The 20,839-nt window shown below is 49.6% G+C and overlaps 1 protein-coding gene across 7 annotated transcripts in view; it reads right to left on the reverse strand.

Moving 5' to 3' along the window:
• KANSL1L (KAT8 regulatory NSL complex subunit 1 like) overlaps nt 1-20,839 on the reverse strand; it is a 101,825-nt gene that overhangs the window by 42,933 nt on the left and 38,053 nt on the right. For all 7 annotated transcript variants that reach the window (XM_068137870.1, XM_068137872.1, XM_068137871.1 and 4 more), the window contains 2 exons: nt 14,290-14,411; nt 9,031-9,232 (listed from right to left, as the gene is read on the reverse strand). In XM_068137870.1, coding sequence (XP_067993971.1) covers nt 9,031-9,232; nt 14,290-14,411 — 324 coding nt within the window. The remainder of the gene's footprint in view (nt 1-9,030; nt 9,233-14,289; nt 14,412-20,839) is intronic.

Below are 20,839 nucleotides of genomic sequence, written 5' to 3' on the forward strand. Positions count from 1 at the left end.
CAAACACATCCAGCCTTGGGGACTCCACCACCTCCTTGGGCAGCACATTCCAAGGCCTGACAACTCTTTCTTGATGGGAAAAATTCTTCCTACTGTCCAGTCTGAACCTGCCTTGCTGCACCTTCAGGCTCTTCCCTCTTGTCCTATCACTAATCACCTGTGAGAAGTGACCAGCACCAACCTCTCCACAACCTCCTTTCAGGGAGCTGTAGAGAGCCAGGAGGTCTCCCCTCAGCCTCCTCTGCCTCAAACTAACCATCCCCAGCTCCTTCAGTTGCTCTTCATCACATTTCTTCTCCAGGCCCTTCCCAGCTTCCTTGCCCTCCTCTGCACTGGCTCCAGCACCTCCACATCTCTCTTGTCTTGAGGTGCCCAAAACTGGACACAGCACTCCAGGTGTGGCCTCCCCAGAGCTGAGTGCCAGGGCACAATCCCCTCCCTGCTGCTGCTGGACACAGCATTACTGATCCCAGCCAGGATGCCTTTGGCTTTCTTGGCCAGCTGGGCACACTGCTGGCTCCTCTTCAGCTGCTTGCCCATTAGCACCCCCAGGTCCCTTTCTGCCAGGCAGCTTTCCAGCCACAGTGCCCCAAGCCTGCAGCATTGCTTGGACTTGTTGTGCCCCAAGTGCAGGCCCTGGCACTTGGCCTTGTTGAAGCTCCTCCCTCTACAGAGCCTCCCTGCTCTGGTGTAGATCAACACTGCCACCTCCCTTGGTGTCATCTGTGAACTCACTGCTGACACACTCTGTGTCTTCATCAAGGTCATCAATAGAGATGCTGAACAGAAGTGGTCCCAACACTGAGCCCTGAGGGACACCACTGTTGCCTGGCCCCCTGCTGTCAACTGACCACCACTCTTTAGGCCCTTCCTCCCAGGCAGTGCTGCATCCAGCAGAGCTTTGCTCAGCCAAGCCATGAGCAGCCAGTTTGTCCATGAGGGTTTTGTGGGAACCACATGTATCCACTCAGTGCCGTGTCTAGGCACTAGAATTCATTGGCACTAGGCTTCCTTTTCCCTGTTTCCTTTTCCCCCCTTCAAACCACTAAATGAAATCAGACATTTTTCCTGCTCTCACTTAACTCCTGTTTGACACTGAAGAGAAAAACTGAGGCAACACTGAAGTGCAGCTGTTTTCTGCTGGTATATAAAATTTAAGCTTTTGTACCTCAACTCCAAGCTTTCAGGGTGTTGGCACCTTTGCAAACCTGAATTCCAGCTTTCCCCCTGTGCCTCAGTGCTCACAACCAACTCTTCCTCCAGCAGGTGGAGATACAAATGCAAGAAGAATTTTCAGATTAAAACCACCCCCACTGTGCTCTACAACCCTGCAAAGAAATACAGAGGAGCAAAACTGATAGCGCTCAGATCTCACTGTTCCTCACCCTTATTTATAGTATGAAGTATGAAGTTAAGGGGCCTACAAGAAAGCTGGGGAGGGACTTTTTAGGGTGTCAGGGAGTGATAGGACTGGGGGGAATGGACCAGAAATAGAAATGGGTACATTCAGATTAGATGTTAGGAAGAAGATCTTGACCATGAGGGTGGTGAGACACTGGAAGAGGTTTCCCAGGGAGGTGGAAGCCTCATCCCTGGAGGTTTTTAGGGCCAGGCTGGATGTGGCTGTGAGCAAGCTGCTGTAGTATGAGGTGTCCCTGCACATGGGAGGGGAGTGAAATTGGATGATCCTTGAGGTCCCTTCCTACCTTAACAGTTCTATGATTCTGTGACTAGCAACAACACTTACCTGCTTTTAAATAAACTTCACAGAACTTTCAGTACCTCACAGACAACTCAGTGCCATCAAGTTCAGGCAAAACATAGCTAGAGACAGAGATACTACAGGTCCTCATAACAGGAAAAGCATTTGCAGTAGCACCCAGTCATTAGACTTGGGAGACTTTGTGTGTGCCTGCAGCCCAGAAAGCTAATGGCAGCAAACGAAGCATTGCCAGCAGAGCCAGAGAGGTGATTCTGACACTTTGCTCTGCTCTGCTGAGACCTCACCTGCAGTGCTGTGTGCAGGTCTGGAGCCCTCAACACAGGAAGGACATGGACCTGATGGAGAGGGTCCAGAGGAGGGCCACGAAAATGATCAGGGGGTTGGAGCAGCTCTGCTCCAAGGACAGGCTGAGGGAGCTGGGGGTGTTCAGCCTGGAGAAGAGAAGGATCCAGGGAGACCTAAGAGCAACCTGCCAGTACCTGAAGGGGAAAGTTTGTTTGCAAAGGCCTGCAGGGCCAGGACCAGGGGCAGTGGCTTCAGACTAGAGCAGAGCAGATTGAGATTGGATGTGAGGAAGAAGTCCTGCACCATGAGGGTGGTGCCCAGGGAGGTGGTTGGAGCCTCATCCCTGGAGATATTCAGGGTGAGGGTGGAGAGGGCTCTGGCCAGCCTGATCTAGCTGAGGATGTCCCTGCATCCTCTCTTACTGCAGAGGGGGTTGGACTAGGTGGCCTTTGGAGGTCCCTTCCAACCCAGACCATTCTATGATTCTAATCTGTGGGGAGGGAAACAGTTATAAATCCAACAGCCACTGGGAAAGGATTCCATTGGAGCTTATGTCTTAAAGTCCTAGCACTGATCTGCTACTTACAGACTTTCTTGGATGTCATGTTTTGATAGCCTTGGCCTTCTTCCTCAGTGCTCAAATTACATGACCTGCATTTTACAGGAGGAGACAACGACCCAGAGTTGTTTGATTTGCCAGCTCCAACAATGCAAACAAATGTCAGATCCAACATTTTGAATGAAGAGCTCTCAGCCTTTTAACCTCTGCTTGCAAGCTCATGTCATAGAATCATAGAATGGTCTGGGCCAGAAGGTGCCTGCAAAGGGCATACAGTCTGACCTCCTCCCAGTCAGCAGGGACATCCCCAACTAGATCAGGTTGCCCAGGGCCTTGTTGAGCCTCAGCTTGAGTGCCTCCAGGGAAGGGGCCTCAACCCCTCTAGTAGGGTCCTCCTACTAGACCCTGGCTGCAGTTTACTCGTTAGTGCTACTCTACATGCAAGTCTGAATCTAATTGAGAGACCAGTCTGAACAACTGCAACACTACAGACAGGATCTCTAGATGTAGCACAGACTGCAGTGCCAGGGATTACTGTGCCTGTGGCTTGTGCACTGACTCACAATCAAGAACTGGCCTAAGCTCTTACCAAGCTATTTAGATGATGAAAGAAGAAAGACAGAAACCAGATTCCAGGGCCAAAGGATGACTCACAGGTCATCTGTGGTATTTAGTCATTCTGAATTAGTGGACCAGAGGATCTGGCAACAGAGGATGGCTCAGGTTCCTGAGGATACTGGATGGTGACAGATAAACCAAACACCCTGCAGCCTGTTTTATTGACCCCCACTGCAGTTTAACTATCTTGTAGAACTGGCAGGTCCTCTAGAGCCTCAGAGAGGTCTATGTTTTCTTTTAGATACTGCTCTAAGTGTTTAAAATTTAAACACTTAGAGCAGGGGAAGGTGTAGTCCCCTTCAGAAAAGAACTAAGCAAAGTAAAGTGCAGAGCATCGCTCAACAGGCACTGAGAGGCTACTAGGTCACTAAATACCAACACTTTTGACAGCACTGTAAATGTGTGTGGCATGGCAGGAGATAAGAGAAAAAATGTGGCTGTCTTCCCAGTGATATTATGAACTGACAGATGGGATACCAGTTCACAGTTTCATACTTTGCTTTTCCTAACATGGATTTGGGGGGGTTGAAAGGGGGGAGGGGGGAAAATGAGCCTCCCAAATGAATCTGAAAAGATGTCAAGGACAACTCTGAATGGCATTCAATGCACAAAGGGTATAACACAAAGGGTACTGAGTCCAGTTCTGGGCTCCTCAATTTAAGATGGACATTGAGACACTTGAATGTGTCCAGAGAAGGGGAATGAGGCTGGGGACAGGCCTTGAGCACAAGCCCTGGGAGGAGAGGCTGAGGGAGCTGGGATTGTTTAGCCTGGAGAAGAGGAGGCTCAGGGGAGATCTCCGTGTTCTCTACAACTACCTGAAGGGAGGTTGTAGCCAGGTGGGGGTTGGTCTCTTCTCCCAGGCAACCAGCACCAGAACAAGAGGACACAGTCTCAAGCTGCACCAGGGGAAGTTTAGGCTGGAGGTGAGGAGAAAGTTCTTCCCAGAAAGAGTAATTGGCCATTGGAATGTGCTGCCCAGGGAGGTGGTGGAGTCACCGTCCCTGGAGGTGTTCAAAAAAGGCTTGGATGTGGCACTTGGAGCCATGGTTTAGTTGTCAGGAGGTATTAGGTAATAGGTTGGACTTGATGATCTCTGAGGTCTTTTCCAACCTGGTTGATTCTGATTCTATGACCAAGTGTTCCTGTGTGACCTGTGCTGTATTCTATGGTCCTGCTCTGCCAGAGGGGCTGGACTCAAAGATCTCCAGAGGTCCCTTCCAACCCCTAACATCCTGTGAACCTGTGAACTAGAGGTCCTCAAAACCCACTGAACTCCTCAATGCTATCTTCATCTCCTACACGTGGGAAGTCTGCATTATGTTGTTGGTTGCCTGGCCAGGACTGCTGCAGAGCACCATCACTCAGCAGCAGTGCCAGGCATTTCCTCACCAGCTGCTGGAAGCAGACACTGGAAGGAAGCTGGCACAGGAGCTGTGATGTCCAGAATCACAGAATTATCAGGGTTGGAAGGGACCTCAAGGATCATCCAGTTCCAACCCCACTGCCATGGGCAGGGACACCTCACACTACAGCAGCTTGCTCAGAGCCAGGGATGAGGCTTCCATCACCTCCCTGGGCAACCTGTGCCAGTGTCTCACCATCCTCATGGGGAAGAACTTCTTCCTAACCTCTAATCTCAATCGCCTCTCCCCTAGCTTGGATCCATTCCCCCCTGTCCTATCACTCCCTGACACCCTCAAAAGTCCCTCCCCAGCTTTCTTGTAGCCCCCTTCAGTTACTGGAAGGCCACAAGAAGGTCTCCTCAGAGTCTTCTCTTCTCCAGACTGAACAGCCCCAACTCTCTCAGTCTGTCTCCACAGCAGAGCAGCTCCAGCCCTCTGCTCATCCTCATGGCCCTTCTCTGGACACCTTCCAGCACCTCCAGATCTTTCCTGTAGAAGGGGCTCCAGAACTGGACACAGATTCAGCCTTCCCCTCAGCCTTCAGCAAGCTGCTCTCTGTTAACCCCACACCTGCTGCAGGGAGGTGGCAGCAAGTCTGCCCTAGTTACAGCTTTCTGCCAGGCCACTGACCTTAAAGAAATGGGGGTTCTAGTGTGAGGTGTCCCATAGCAGGAGGGTTGCAACTAGATGATCCTTGAAGTCCCTTCCAACTGTGACAATTCCATGATTCTATGGCTTTGGGGGGCTGTATGAATATGTAAAACTGCAGAAGCATGGGAGAGGCACTTGCTGGAGACGACAACACACCAGCATCACATTAGGAGTCCAAGGGTTTTCCATGCTGCCAAAAAGCAACTCCTTTTTCTATGGAAGGCTGGAGGAAATTTGCTGGATTACTCTTGGGAATATAAATGCATTTTCAAAGAAAGGTAGCTATCAGTCCCAGAGGCCATGCCCCATTTTGCATCCTCACCCTTAGACATTCTGCCTGATCCAGCACTCGGCCTGGGCTGATAGCCAATGTTATTCCATTACAAGTTGAGCAATCTCATCACCAGCTGGGTAACCAAGTGTAACAAGTGCAGGGCTAAGAAAGTGACAGGGCCTGTTAGAGTAAGGTTTCTTGAATGAAACAATACACTGATGATGGCTCTTAATTCAGAGACTTGATACCCATTTAGGTTTGACTGTCAGAATGTGCTGGAAACGTCCAGTCCAATTTCATCACTGACTTCCTTCCCCGGCAGGACCCCTGCTACTCTGTTTTTAACTGGCACTGGCTAAGAGGCTTTGTTCACTGCTTTACCTTAATTTGAAAACTTTAACTGATTTTGGCACTTGCATGAAGCCTGAAGCTTGACAGCTTGATTGCTGCCACCACTCATTTTCTCCAGGAGCATGAACAGAATCTCTCTGCAGCTCACTCGTGACGCAGTTCTCCTCCCGCACTGCCTCGTGGTTAACTTCCCCACGGAGAGGACATTAGAAAGCAGTCAAAACACAGGCTCTGGAGCCTAGAGCTGCAGTGAGCACAAACAGATTCTCTGCAGAGGTCTTTACCACAATGTCTCTGGGACATCTCCACAGTGGAGCTGTGTTAGTGCATGGTAACCCCGACCTAGAAATGGCGAGGGTGTGGAGCAGACAAGTTGTGCCAGCTACAACAGTTGAAGCTTTAACTAGTAGCTTAAAGATGTACTTTTTGATTGCACTCTCCAATCAAAGGTAGGATACAACAGTCTGTTGAGTCTACAAGTCAAGGAAACAACACTACAGGCTTGGGGCACTGTGGCTGGAAAGCTGCTGGCGGAAAGGGCCCTGGGGGTGCTAAGGGACAAGCAGCTGAAGAGGAGCCAGCAGTGTGCCCAGCTGGCCAAGAAAGCCAAAGGCATCCTGGCTGGGATCAGCAATGCAGGGAGGGGATTGTGCCCTGGCACTCAGCTCTGGGGAGGCCACACTTCGAGTGTTGTGTCCAGGTTTGGGCACCTCAAGACAAGAGAGATGTGGAGGTGCTGGAGCCAGTGCAGAGGAGGGCAAGGAAGCTGGGAAGGGCCTGGAGAAGAAATCTGATGGAGAGCAACTGAAGGAGCTGGGGATGGTTAGTTTGAAGCAGAGGAGGCTGAGGGGAGACCTCCTGGCTCTCTACAGCTCCCTGAAAGGAGGTTGTGGAGAGGTTGGTGCTGGCCTCTTCTCACAGGTGATTAGTGATAGAAGAAGAGGGAAGAGCCTGAAGCTGCAGCAAGGCAGGTTCAGACTGGACAGTAGGAAGAATTTTTCCCCATCAAGAAAGAATGGTCAGGGATTGGAATGTGCTGCCCAGGGAGGTGGTGGAAAGCAGCTCAGCTCTACGTCTGGGTGAAGATGAAAATGCAAACTCTGCTTTGAACACCTGCTGCCAGGCTGCAGAAATCAAGTTTCTGTTTATAAGCTTCTGGAGTGGAAACTCTTCCTGTTTAAGAAGGAGGAAGGGAAAGTTCTGGAGACTCTTGCTGAGGAGCAGTCTCCACAGTTGCACAGTTTCACAAGAAGCACTTGTGGTATTGAAGTCATCAGTCATAGAATGAGGCCTCCAACCTCTCTACCAGGACATGGACTGGATGGGATTGGATTGGATTGACTGGGAAACAAGGAAGTCCCAGGTCAGCATCAGTCGTCTTAGTTATTGCAAGGAAGATTGAATGCCCGAGTTATCTGGAAGGTAGAGCTCCTAAACACTAACCCTCTGTCCCCATCCCCCACCCTCAAACCCTGCAGGCAGGCTGCCAGGTCTTTAAGCCCCACTGGCAGGAAGCTGGGAAGTGAAGCTAATAAGAAACTGGACAGTTTTTCAATAAAATATCTTGGTAAAACTAGGCCACTTCTGCAATTGTGCAGAGGATGCTGAATCAGCACACTCCCAGAGAATATCCTTGCAGGGGAAATTTCTCCCCAGACCACTGGCACACTTTGTAAACCCCAGACAGTTAAGCTAAGGAGACATGAAGATGGCTCTCAGTGAAACATGCTTCTAAAAGGCAAAGGAAGACCAAGAAATTCAACCCCCTTGGGATTAGCATGGCTGTGAAGAATGAGTTCATGCTGTCTCTGCTCCCAAATTAGACTGTTGTTTTAAGCACCACAGCTAAACTCATTATATATTCTTACCAGCAGTGTGCTATTAATATCAGATGTGAGCAGATATATGCCTTGCCCTGCACAACAGACAATAGTTTTGTCCCCATTTTAAAACATTGATTCCTTCGCAATGCGGATAACGAGAAGACTGAAAATGGGCAGGGACTGGCTGGAGAGCAGCCCTGGAGAAAAGGCCTTGGGGGTGCTGGGGGAGGAGAAGCTCCACAGGAGCCAGCAGTGTGAAGCAGAGCCTGGGCTGCAGCAAGGCCAGCAGGGCCAGGGAGGGGATTCTCCCCCTCTGCTCCACTCTGCTGAGACCACAACTGCAGCACTGTGTCCAGTTCTGGAGCCTCTATTCCAGGAAGGATCTGGAGGTGCTGGAAGGTGTCCAGAGAAGGGCCACGAGGATGAGCAGAGGGCTGGAGCTGCTCTGCTGTGGAGACAGACTGAGAGAGTTGGGGTTATTCAGTCTGGAGAGGAGAAGGCTCCCAGGAGACCTTCTTGTGGCCTTGCAGTATCTGCAGGGAGCTACAGGAAAGCTGGGGAGCAACTTCTTAGGGTGTCACGGAGTGACAGGACTGGGGGGAATGGAACATAACTAGAAATGGGTAGATTGCGATTGGATATTAGGAAGAAGTTATTCCCCATGAGGGTGGTGAGAGACTGGAAGAGGTTGCCCAGGGAGGTGGTGGAAGCCTCATCCCTGGAGGTTTTTCAGGCCAGGTTGGATGTGGGTATGAGCAAGCTGCTGTAGTGTGAGGTGTCCCTGCCCATGTCAGGGGGGTTGGAACTGGATGATCCTTGAGGTCCCCTCCATCCCTGACAATGCTATGATTCTAATTTTAAAGCATTCCTGAAGTGTCATGACAAAGGCAACAGCAAAAAAAAGGAAAAAAGCTGAAGATACTGCAATCTAATTTCCTAGCAAACACTGTGCCACCAGCTGTGTCAACCTTCTTGCAGCTAAAACAACTACTCCGAAAGCAAGTGGGCAGCTGATTTACACTGCAGCAGGTTTCCTCAAGCCTCCCAAAGAAGCTCTCCAGTTCTGGCTTAGGCTATACAAAGGCTTTCAAGACAGCCACACAACAAAGTGACTTGATAAGCAGGATCCTGAGCAGCCTTTAATGTTTCTGTTCAGCTCATTAGCTCCAAGCTCCTGCTGCCACATCCAACGCTCATGTCACATACACTACAGCTCCCTGAACGGAACAAATAACCAGCACAGCAGGCACCCTTCTGCTGACATGCCAGACAAGACACATGCAGGCCCTAGCAGCTGGAACCTTTGGGTTTGCCTCCTGAAAGGAGAGGGAAAGGCCTACCTGCTGATTCCAGTAACAGGCACTGTGCATTCTGTAGAGTTTCCTCTTCTGGAAGCTATGAAGCGGCCTGGTTCGGGCAGATGTGCTCACATTAGTCACAGAGAGGGATCTTAGTCTCGTCCTGTCCCTTCTTCTTTTCTTGATGTGCTGATGATCGAGCAACCAGCTGCTGGAAGAGGATACCTCTGTGTTGTCTGGAGCTCTGCAGTGGCATGGTTAATGAGAAGGGGGAAATACAAGAAGTTAAAGAGGCTCTGCACACACAGGCCAAGGTTTGCTACGCTGCTTAGCACTGGGTAACTACTTTTAAGAGGACTTTATAAACACTGAACTGTTTCAAGCACACTGCTTCAGGAAGCCATCCATCTGCTTTGTTTGCTGGTTGACTAATTCCATGTTAGGTCAGGAAGGGAAGTTTCCTCTGTTGTTTTTGTTCACTGTTCTGCTCACAGAAACACAGCAAAACCAGGAGAAGCCCTGGGGCAGGTTTGGCTTCTCCAAATGTAAGAACTCTGACATTTCTAACACCTATGAACTCTAAGTCCCAGTTCATCTCTCTCCACAAACTTACATTCTAGTCAAGTCAGGCTAACATAAAGGAGACCTAGAGTCCTGCCCTAATGCTTTGGAGATTGTCTAGCTCTGCTCAGGAACTGAAACATGAGTAAAATGGGTTAGTTGATTAGGTGGTGTTGGATGATAGGTTGGACGTGATGATCGTGAAGGTCTCTTCCAACCTGGTCTGGTCTGGTCTGGTCTGGTCTACTCTACTCTAGTCTACTCTAGTCTACTCTAGTCTAGTCCAGTCCAGTCCAGTCCAGTCCATTCCATTCCAAAACGGTAGAGAGAAGTGTTGCATTCAGCACAGAGCCTGCAACTCCCTGGGATGCATCTACATCAGTATTAGGGAGGCCATCCACCTTTGCTTTGAGGGATGTCCCAACACAGCCTCCAACAGAGCCCAAGCCCAACCTGGAGGAAGCTCTGGAGGAGAGGGAAAGTCCAATGTCATTATCTGACCCAGGAGCTGGTGAAAGCTTTGGAAGAATATAAGCTCAGCCCCAGTCACAGTGTGACAAGGGCTACATGAAGGCATAGAAAGCTATGTTTGACCATTAAAGCTCACTCCTACCTGCTTTCCCCAAGCCTACCCTTTGCAAATCACACAGTAATAGAATGGTCTGGGATGGAAGGGACCTCCAAAGCTCATCCAGTCCAACACCCTCTGCAGTCAGCAGGGACATCCCCAACTAGATCAGGTTGCCCAGAGCCCTGTAAAACCTCACTTTGAATATCCCCAGGGATGGGGCCTCAACCACCTCCCTGGGCAACCTATTCCAGTGTTCCACCACCCTTATAGTAAAGAACTTGTTCCTAACATCCAATCTACATCCTCCTTAGGGTTACAGCATCATCCCTCCACAGCCTTACCTACATGCACCTCATGCACTCAAATCCTTAGGAACAGAGTGTGCAAATCACAATAGATACATGACAACACGGGGCCAAAGGCAGTAGGAGACTCTACACATGTAGGAACCATGGATGACTCTCACTAATCTACAGCCTGTCTGCTCACCAGAGCAGGGAACCCTGCAAGGAGACAATTCAAAACACAGAGTCACAGAAACATTCAGGTTGGAAAAGACCCTCAGGATCGCCAAGTCCAACCCAGAACCCTACTCTACAAGGATCACCCCGAAATCAGAGCCCAAGCACCACCTCCAAAACACCCTGAAACACACCCAGGCTTGAGGACTCCCGGGGCAGCACATTCCAAGGCCTGACCACTCTTGCTGAGAAAAAAATTCTTCCTATTGTCCAGTCTGAACCTGCCCTGCTGCAGCTTGAGGCTCTGCCCTCTTGTTCTGTCACTAATGACCTGTGAGAAGAGACCAGCACCAACCTCTCCACAACCTCCTTCCTTTCAGGGAGCTGCAGAGAGCTATGAGGTCTCCCCTCAGCCTCTGCTTTTTCAAACCAAGCAGTCACAGCACCTTCAGTCTCTCTTCATCAGATTTATTCTCCAGGCCCTTCACAGATTCCTTGCTCTCCTCTGCACTCACTCCAGCACCTCCACATCTCAAAATGACTGTTTTCTGTCATGAGATTTATCTGGCAAGTCACAATGTCATTAACAAAGTTCTAACACACAGTAAAACATGAAAATTAATTGACTACAAGGCCATTTAGCCACTGCTTTTGACAAGCACTCTTCCAACAGGACATTTTCATTAAATAGAAGCACTTCCTAAGGCAAGTGTGATTAAAAAAACATCCCACGCTGTGCTGCTGTGGTAAAAAAGTCTTGAATCTGAACTGTCCCTCTGACACATCAGAATGATCTCAATAAACAACACAGGCTCCATGTGCTGATTTAAAAAGAGACAGCACAAGGTATTTAATCAAACATATTAGTAAGTGTCAAGAAAAAGCCCCAAATACTGAAATGGGGCATTCTTAATAGGGGTAATGGCTTCAATCTAGAACAGAGCAGGTTTAGATTGGATGTTAGGAACAAGTTTTGTCCCTTGAGGGTAGTGAACACTGGAAGAGGTTGCCCAGGGAGGTGGTTGAGGCCCCATCCCTGGAGATACTCAAGGTGAGGCTCAATGAGGCCCTGGGCAGCCTGATCTAGTTGGGGATGTCCCTGCTGACTGCAGAGAGGTTGGACTGGATGAGATTTGGAGGTCCCTTCCAGACCAGACCATTCTGTGACTGCTATTAGGAAAACTTTCAGGAGTGCAAGAGTGGTCAGGCATTGGAACAGGCTGCCCAGGGAGGTGGTGGAGTCACCAGCCCTGGAACCATTCAAGAAATGAGTAGATGTTGCACTATGGGACACAGTCTAGTAGTCATGGAGGTGCTGCATAGAAGGTTGGACTGGATGATCTTAGAGGTCTTTTCCAACCTTAATGACTGTATGATTACTCTTGCCTTTCACATACCCAACTGTACAAGCAACTCCTGTTTCAGGGCTGGGTTTATTCCACAACTCAGAGGGATCTTCTGATTTTTGCCTCTGTGACCTGTAAACAACTGCTGGGTCAGGAGCAGGAATGCTACGTGACAGGACCCTTTCATCCTCACATTTACGGCAGCCGGCAGTCAGGGGAGCTGCCCATCCAAGCTGCCCACTCTAACCTCTTAGTAGGAGGCCACAGCCTCTGTGGCAAAGCTGCTGGAACAGATGGTATGGCCAGCTTGGGGAACAAAGAAGAGACATCCTGCTGCAGACGCTGCCATCAGTAACAGTGTGGCCAGCAGGAGCAGGGAAGTCTTTGTGCCCTGTGCTCAGCAGTGGTTAGGCCACACCTTGAGTCCTGTGTCCAGTTCTGGGCCCCTCAGTTTAGGAAAGATGTTGAGATGCTGGAACATGTCCAGAGAAGGGCAACAAGGCTGGGAGGGGTCTGGAGCACAGCCCTGTGAGGAGAGGCTGAGGGAACTGGGGGTGTTTAGCCTGGAGAAGTGGAGGCTCAGGGGAGACCTTCTTGCTCTCTACAACTCCCTGAAGGGAGGTTGTAGCCAGGTGGGGGTTGGTCTCTTCTGCCAGGCAAGCAGCACCAGAACAAGAGGACACAGTCTCAAGCTGTGCAGGGGCAAGTTTAGGCTTGATCTTAGAAAGAAGTTGGACCCAGAGAGATTGGCCTTCGGGACGTGCTGCCCAGGGAGGTGATGGGGTCAACATCCCTGGAGGTGTTTAAGAAAAGCCTGAATGAAGCACTTAGTGCCATGGTCTGGTTGATTAGTTAGGGTTGGGTACACAGTTGGACTTGATCTTGGAGGTCTCTTCCAACCTGGTTGATTCTGTGATCAACCTCCCCAGCTCCATACAGGAACAGTTTCTTCATCCACCTGATATTCATTATGAGCTATGAGTAACAGCAGCCCCTCCAACCTCACAGATCACAGGAGAAACCTCCCTGCACACTGCTGTAAGGCAGGACTGCAGTCAATCACCTTAATGCTGCTCTGAGACTAATGCTGATTACAGCCTGTGCTGTAGGGTAAAATCTTTGAATAACAGATGGAATTACTAAGAACTACAGAGCCATACTGAGAAACATCTCCTATCCTATCAATTTTGAGCTGCTACAGTCATCCTGGAAGGTACATCCATCCAGAACAAAAGACCAAAACATGGAAAAATTGATCTCCCAATTCCTGGAAAAGTATCTGGCATAGATAAATTTGGCCTTGTGCTGAAGACTGATGTGCTTAAAATTAATGAAGCTGCCACCAAAAGCTGATACTGGCCCCTGCTGAGGCACAGCTGACACTGCTTATGTGTTCTACTAATCTACTAAGGTCTAGTTCATTACTATTCCAGAAATGATCCAGGGGACAGCAATGTGCCCTGGTGGCCAAGAAGGCCAAGGGGATCCTGGGGTGCATTCAGAGGAGTGTGTCCAGCAGATCCAGGGAGCTTCTCCTCCCCCTCTACTCTGCCCTGCTGAGACCTCTCCTGGAATATTGCATCCAGTTCTGGGCTCCCCAGTTCAGGAGGGACAGGGATCTGCTGGAGAGAGTCCAAGGGAGGTCTGCAAGGATGCTGAAGGGACTGGAGCCCTGCCTGGTGAGGAGAGGCTGAGAGCCCTGGGGCTGTTTAGTGTGGAGAGGAGAAGACTGAGAGGGGATCTGATCAATGTCTATCAATACCTGAAGGCTGGGGATGAGGAAGGAAGGGACAGGGACAGCCTCTGCTCAGCCACTTGTGCCCTGGGTTAGGACAAAGGGCAGTGGATGGAAACTGCAGCACAGGAAGTTCCACCTCAACATGAGGAAGAACTTCTTCACTGTGAGGGTCACAGAGCACAGGAACAGGCTGGCCAGAGAGGTTGTGGAGTGTCTTTCTCTGGAGATTTTCCATCCCTGTCTGGATGTGTTCCTGTGTGACCTGTGCTGGATTCTCTGGTGCTGCTCTGGCAGGGGCAGTTGGAATCAATGATTTCCAGAGGTCCCTTCTAACCTCTAACCTCCTCTGATCCTGCAAAATGAAGCTAGTTACTGCATCCCTTCATGACTTCACCCTCCCAGGAGTGAGCTGCACTTACAGTGACTGTATTCTTTACTGCTGGCTTGAAGAACAAAACCTGCCCTACTCATTTTAACCTTACAAGCAAGCCTTGACTCCTAAAGCTTGCAGAGAACACCATTCTTACCCTGATTTACTACTGCAGTGATGATCAGTTCCACCTATGTAACTTTCCCAGAAGTTATTCTCAAGCAAAGGAAATGCTGCAGCATGCTGTCACCTACCTGAAGGAGATGCCATTGACCAGCTGTCTGTGCCGACAGGTCTTGGATGAAAGTGGTGAAGAAGCTGGAGCCAGGTTGAGTGGAGCAATGAGGTTGCTGATGATTTCACTCAGCTGTGCACTCTGGGGACAGTAATAATTAAGAAAAGATAATCAGACTTTTATCCTCACTGAACAAGGTGGGGAGTGTGGATCTGCTGGAAGGTAGGAAAACACTTCAGAGAGACCTGGCCAGGCTGGGTTGCTGGGCTGAGGCCAACAGGATGAGGTTTAACAAGGCCAAGTATAGGCTACTGCACTTTGGCTACAATCACCCCATGCAGTGCTACAGACTGGGGGTGAGTGGCTGGAAAGCAGCCTGGCAGAGAGGGACCTGGCAGTGCTGGGTGACAACAGCTGGACATGAGCCAGCGGTGTGCCCAGGGGAAACAGGCAGCCAAGGGCATCCTGGCCTGGATCAGGAGCAGTGTGGCCAGCAGGAGTAGGGATGGAATTCTGCCCTGTACTGGGCACTGATGAGGCCTCACCTCAAGTATTGTATAGCTCTGGGGCCCTCACTGAAAGAGAGATCTTGAGGTGCTTGAGCAGGCCCAGAGGAGAGCAACCAGACTGGGGAAGGGGCTGGAGGGAAAGGCTGATGAGGAGGGGCTGAGGGAGCTAGGGGTGCTCAGCCTGGAGAAGAGGAGACTCAGGGGAGACCTTACTACTCTCTACAACTACCTGAAGGGAAGTTGCAGTCAGGTGGAGGTAAGGCTCTGCTCCCAGGCAGCTTGTGACAGGACAAGAGGGCATGACCTGAAGCTGTGCCAGGGGAGGGTGAGGTTGGATTTTAGGAAGCACTTCCTGACGGAAAGGGCAATCAGACACTGGAATGGATTGCTCAGGGGGGCGTGGTGGAGTTGCCTTTCCTGGAAGTGTTTAAGGCAAGATTGGATGTGGCACTCAGTGCCATGGTCTGGTCATGGGCTGGGCTGGATGATCTCAGAGATCTATTCCAGCCTCAATCATTCTGTGTGAACAGCTCCAATGCCCGGGGATTGTGTTGTTTTCCTACTTAGGATTCCAGTCACACACAATCATATTTAGTTTCTTCCTGTGCATAACCAAGTGGGGCATGCTTTTCACTTTCATGATTATTAAGTTCACCTATACAAAAAAAAATAGCCCAACCAAAACTCAGCACCACCTGTCAAGGACTTGGTGTAGACATTTCAATAAGTAGCACACAAAACACATTAGTGACCTCAGCATTTTAAGCAAAGGTTTAGGAAAAGGCAGAAGAAACCTGAGCGTTTTACAGCTGATGTTGCAACAGCTGCAGCCCAGAGCTGCTAGCTGCCCACTCCCCAAGCATTTCAATAGGGAAAAGCACAAAAACTCTGCTGTCTACTCATTGTGCATTTGATTCACTCCCAAGTATTTTTCTTTCTCTTCATTGCTCACTTGGTTTGACAAAAGTGTTTTGTTACAAAAGGAAGTGTAGCTACAGACAGAACAGCTAAAAGCTTCTAGTAGTCTCAAAAATAGCAACAAGAAGTCTCCTCCTCCCTTTGACATGCTCCCCCACAACATCCTGCTTGCCAAACTGGAGGGATACAGATTTGCTGGGTGGACTGTTCAGTGGGTAAGGAATTGGCTGGGAGGTTGCATCCAGAAGGTGGTGCTCAATGGCTTGAAGTCCAGGTGGAGAGCAGAGACAATGGTGGTCCTCAGGGGTCTGAACAATACAGGCTGAGGGAGGAGGGGATAGGAAGCAGCCCTGAGGAAAAGGACTTGGGGGTGCTGATGGATGAGAAGCTAGACAGGAGCAGGCAGTGTGAGCTTGCAGCACAGAAGGCCAAAGGCAGCCTGGGCTGCATCCAAAGCAGCATTGCCAGCAGAGCCAGAGAGGTGATTCTGCCACTTTGCTCTGCTCTGCTGAGACCTCACCTGCAGTGCTGTGTGCAGGTCTGGAGCCCTCAGTACAGGAAGGACATGGACATGATGGAGGGGGTTCAAACGAGGGCCCTGAAAATGATCAGGGGGTTGGAACAGCTCTGCTATGAGGACAGACTGAGGGAGCTGGGGGTGTTCAGCCTGGAGAAGAGAAGGCTCTAGGGAGACCTAAGAGCAACCTGCCAGAACCTGAAGGGGGCTACAGGAAGGCTGCAGAGAGACTGTTTGCAAAGGCCTGCAGGGACAGGACCAGGGGCAATGGCTTCAAAGTAGAGCAGAGCAGATTTAGATTGGATGTTAGGAACAAGTTGTTTACCATGAGGGTGGTGGAACACTGGAAGAGGTTGCCCAGGGAGGTGGTTGAGGCTCCATCCCTGGAGATATTCAAGCTGAGGCTCAATGAGGCGCTGGGCAGCCTGATCTAGTTGGAGACGTCCCTGCTGCCTGCAGAGGGGGTTGGATTGGATGACCTTTGGAGGTCCCTTCCAGCCCAGACCATTCTGTGATTCTATGATTCCAAGACCTGGTCCTTCAGGACTGGCCCAAACAAATGCAGCTAATTTGTTCAGAGTAAGAATTACTCCTTATAAAGCAATGAATTGTGGACTGGCTCCAGATAATATTTCACAATGATTTTTTTGTTTTAAATGTCAAACCTTTTAAAGGGCTACTCTGACAATGAATGTAGTTTTCTTAGAGGAAACTCTGTGCTGCACACTGAACAGAAAACAAAACAAATGGATGTGAAATGGCATCCTTTGGCTAAAAAAAAAGCACCAACAACCCTTTTACATCATTTTGGAGGATTTTCATTCAGACCTATGGTGGTTTAAAGCAAGGATTGCTGAATGTTACTGAGTTAAGTTTTCTTTACAGAATCACAGAATGGTAGGGGTTGGAAGAGACCTCCAGACATCATTGAGTCCAACCCCCCTAGCAGAGCAGGATCACCCAGGGCAGGTCACATAGGAACATATCCAGGTGGGTCTTCAAAGTCTGAGACTCCACAACCTCTCTGAGAAGCCTGCTCCAAGGCTTTGGCACCCTCACAGATTCACAGACTGCGCTGGGTTGGAGTGGACCTTCAAAGGGCATCTTGTTCAACCCTCCTGCAGTCAGCAGGGACACCTCCAACTAGAGGAGGCTGCCCAGGGCCACATCGAGTCTGACCTTGAATGTCTCAATGGATGGGGTCTCAAACAGCCCTGGGCAGCTTGTTCAAGTATTCTACCACCCCCACTGTAAAGAACTTCATCCTGATGTCCAACCTAAATCTGCCCTGCTCCACTTTAAACCCATTGCCCCTGTCCTATCACCACAAGCCCTTTTCAACAATCCCTCCCCAGCCTTCCGGTAGGTCTCCTTCAGATATTGAAATATAGCTGCAAGGTCTTCTTGGAGCCTTCTCTTCTCCAGACTGAACAGCCCCAATTCTTCCAGCCTGTCTTCATAGGAGAGGTGCTGCAGCCCTCTGTTCATCTTGGTGGCCCTCCTCTGGACCCTCTCCAGCAGATCCATGTCTTGTGTTGAGGCCCCCAGAGCTGGATACAGCACTCCAGGTGAGGTCTCCCCAGAGCAGAGCAGAGGGGCAGGATCCCCTCTCCCCATCTGCTGGCCACACTGCTGTTGATGCAATCCAGGATATTGTTTTCCTTCTGGGCTGCAAGTGCACACTGTTGGCTCACATCCAGCTTCTCATCCACCAGCACCCCTGAGTCCTTTTCTGCAGGGCTGCTCTCCATTCCATCATCCCATAGCCTGGATTGATATTGAGGGTTGTCCCAGCCCAGGTGCAGGATCTTGCACTTTGCCTTACTGAACCTCAGGAGATTCTTCTCTGCCACCTCTCCAGCCTGTCCAGGTCTTTCTGGATGGCAACCATCCTTCAATCTTACCAACTGCACCACACAGTTTGGTACCATCTGGAGACCTGCTGAGGGTGCACTCAATCTGTTACATCTTGAAGCAGAAGGAGGCAGGGAGCTGGTTTTCATTTTCTTACAACTCATGCCTTTTCTGTTGAGGTTTAAATGATGCAGCTGGGTAAAAATTTCATGTCAGAGTAAAATATTCAGAGCTGGGTATTAAGGCACTGAAACAGGAATTCAATTACAAAAGGTCTGGACGAAGCAATCGAGATGCCAGTAAAATATTTAGCAGATTGATTTCAAAATCTCACCAGAGTTCTATCTGTAAGGAGTGAAGCCTTTACTCCACACAAAACCACCAAAAACACTGGCAGACCTCCAAATCACAAGGGCAAATGTGCATGGTTTGTAAATATTGCATAGCTGTGAAAAGGGCTTGCAAAGAGTAGTAATAAAAAATGCCTGGCTCACAGACTCTGCATTCTTTGGGATTTTTTCCCCTTCTTTTTGGTGTGTGTTCATAAGTAAAATGATTTCTTTTTAACAAAGAAATGCTTTAACATAGGACTGAGTAATTCTGTGGGAATATCTGTGGATCACAGGGCCAGAGGATGTTAGAGGTTGGAAAGGACCTCCAAAAGTCATCCAGTAAACCCCACCCTGCCAGAGCAGGACCATAGAATCCAGCACAGGTCACACAGGAACACATCCAGATGGGTCTTGAAAGGCTCCCCCTCAGAAGGAGACTCCACAGCCTCTCTGGGCAGCCTGTTCCAGTGATCTGTGACCCTCACAGTGAAGAAGCTCCATCTCCTGTGCTGCAGTTTATATCCATTGCCCCTTGTCCTGTCCCAGGGTGCAACTGAGCAGAGCCTGTCCCCTCTTGACCCCCAGCCCTCAGATATTGATAGACATTGATCAGATCCCTCTCAGCCTTCTCCTCTCCACACTAAATAGCCCCAGGGCTTTCAGCCTCTCCTCACCATGCAGTGATCCAGTCACTTCACCATCCTTCCAGCCCTCCCTTGGACTCTCTCTTGAACTGGGGAGCCCAAAAACTGGATGCAACATTCCAGGTGAGGTCTCAGCAGGGCAGAATAGAGGGGGAGGAGAACCTCCTTGCATCTGCTGAACAAACTCCTCTGAATGCACCCCAGGATCCCATTGGCCTTCTTGGCCACCAGGGCACCATTGCTGTCCCATGCAGAACTTGCTGTCCACCAGCACTCCCAGGTCCTTCTCCACAGGGCTGCTCTCTATGCACTTCAGCCTCCAGCATCATTTTTTCTGACATGGAACAGGAAGCAGCTCAGACCTTCAAGTCAAGGTTGATTTACAAGACAGACAGTTGAAAAACAAATCAAATCCCAGAGTCTTTTTGTGCTGCAACAGGAAGAAATCTGATTGGTGTGTTCAATGTGTGAACACCTTTAATTCTAAATAGTTTTCAGGACACCAAAGTTCCTCGACCTCCATTTGTACCTCCTCAGTGAATGGGCAACACAGCAACTACTACTTTCTTAGTGAAAAGAAGCAAGGGCTTCCAACTACTGCAATTACTTAAGTCTAAAAATCCTGGCCACAATTGCATCATTTAAAATACAGGACAAATACAGAAAATATTGTTAATTTTTACTGGCTTAGTTTTTTAGCACACCCCCTTGGGTAACATAGCTAAACTGAGTCTCTTTCCTTACATATAAATAAAGCCTTTGAAATATTTAATAAGTGTTTATAAATACCTGAGGGCTGGGGGTCAAGAGGGAGGGGACAGGCTCTGCTCACTTGCACCCTGGCATAGGACAAGGGGCAATGGATGGAAACTACAGCACAGGAGGTTCCACCTCAACAGGAGGGGAACTTCTTCACTGTGAGGGTCCCAGAGCACTGGAACAGGCCCTTCAGAGAGGTTGTGGAGTCTCCTTCTCTGGAGACTGTCAAGACCCATCTGGATGTGTTCCTGAGTGACCCGTGCTGGATTCTATGGTCCTGCTCTGGCAGGGGGGGTTACTTGATGACTTTTGGGGGTCCTTTCCAACCTCTAACATCCTCTGGATTCTATGGTCCTACTCTGGCAGGGGGCTTAGACTTGATGATCTTCGGAAGTTCCTTCCAACCTCTAACATCCTGTGATCCACAGATATTCCCACAGACAGGAGCATATTTTAATTGGATGTCAGGAACAAGTTCTGCACAAGTGGAACACTGGAAGAGGTTGCCCAGGGAGGTGGTTGGAGCCCTATCCCTGGAGATACTCAAGGTGAGGCTGGACAGGGCCCTGGGCAACCTGATCTAGATGGGGATGTCCCTGCTGACTGCAGAGGAGATTGGACTTGATGTCCTTTGGAAGTCCCTTCCAACCCAGACCATTCTATGATTCTAAGTGTGCTTAACTCCCCAAGTAACCCCTTCAAGAGGAGACATTCACCACATTCTCAAAATGCTCTTTGGCTGCAGTTGTGCAATTGCCAGCACTGCTTGCATTGATTTCCTGTTTCACTGCTTCCTCGCTCCCGGCTGCAGCAGAGAGGATCCATCAAACGGGAAGCATTTTAACAGCAGCAAAGCACGATTATCAAATAAGCAAAATTGGCACAGAGATTCAGGAACAGACATTAGAATCTAAAGCTGCTTTTGGCCCCCCTGAAAAACACTGACCTGATGAAGAATTGATGTCCAGCAGCAGAGCAATGTATGAATTGCACCCTACTGCCTTTGGCAGGTTTGCTTTGCTCTAACTACAATACA

The sequence above is a fragment of the Melanerpes formicivorus genome, unplaced genomic scaffold (assembly GCF_026170545.1).
Source record: "Melanerpes formicivorus ecotype bairdi unplaced genomic scaffold, bMelFor1.0.p_v2 SCAF_5, whole genome shotgun sequence".
Lineage (NCBI taxonomy): Eukaryota > Metazoa > Chordata > Aves > Piciformes > Picidae > Melanerpes > Melanerpes formicivorus.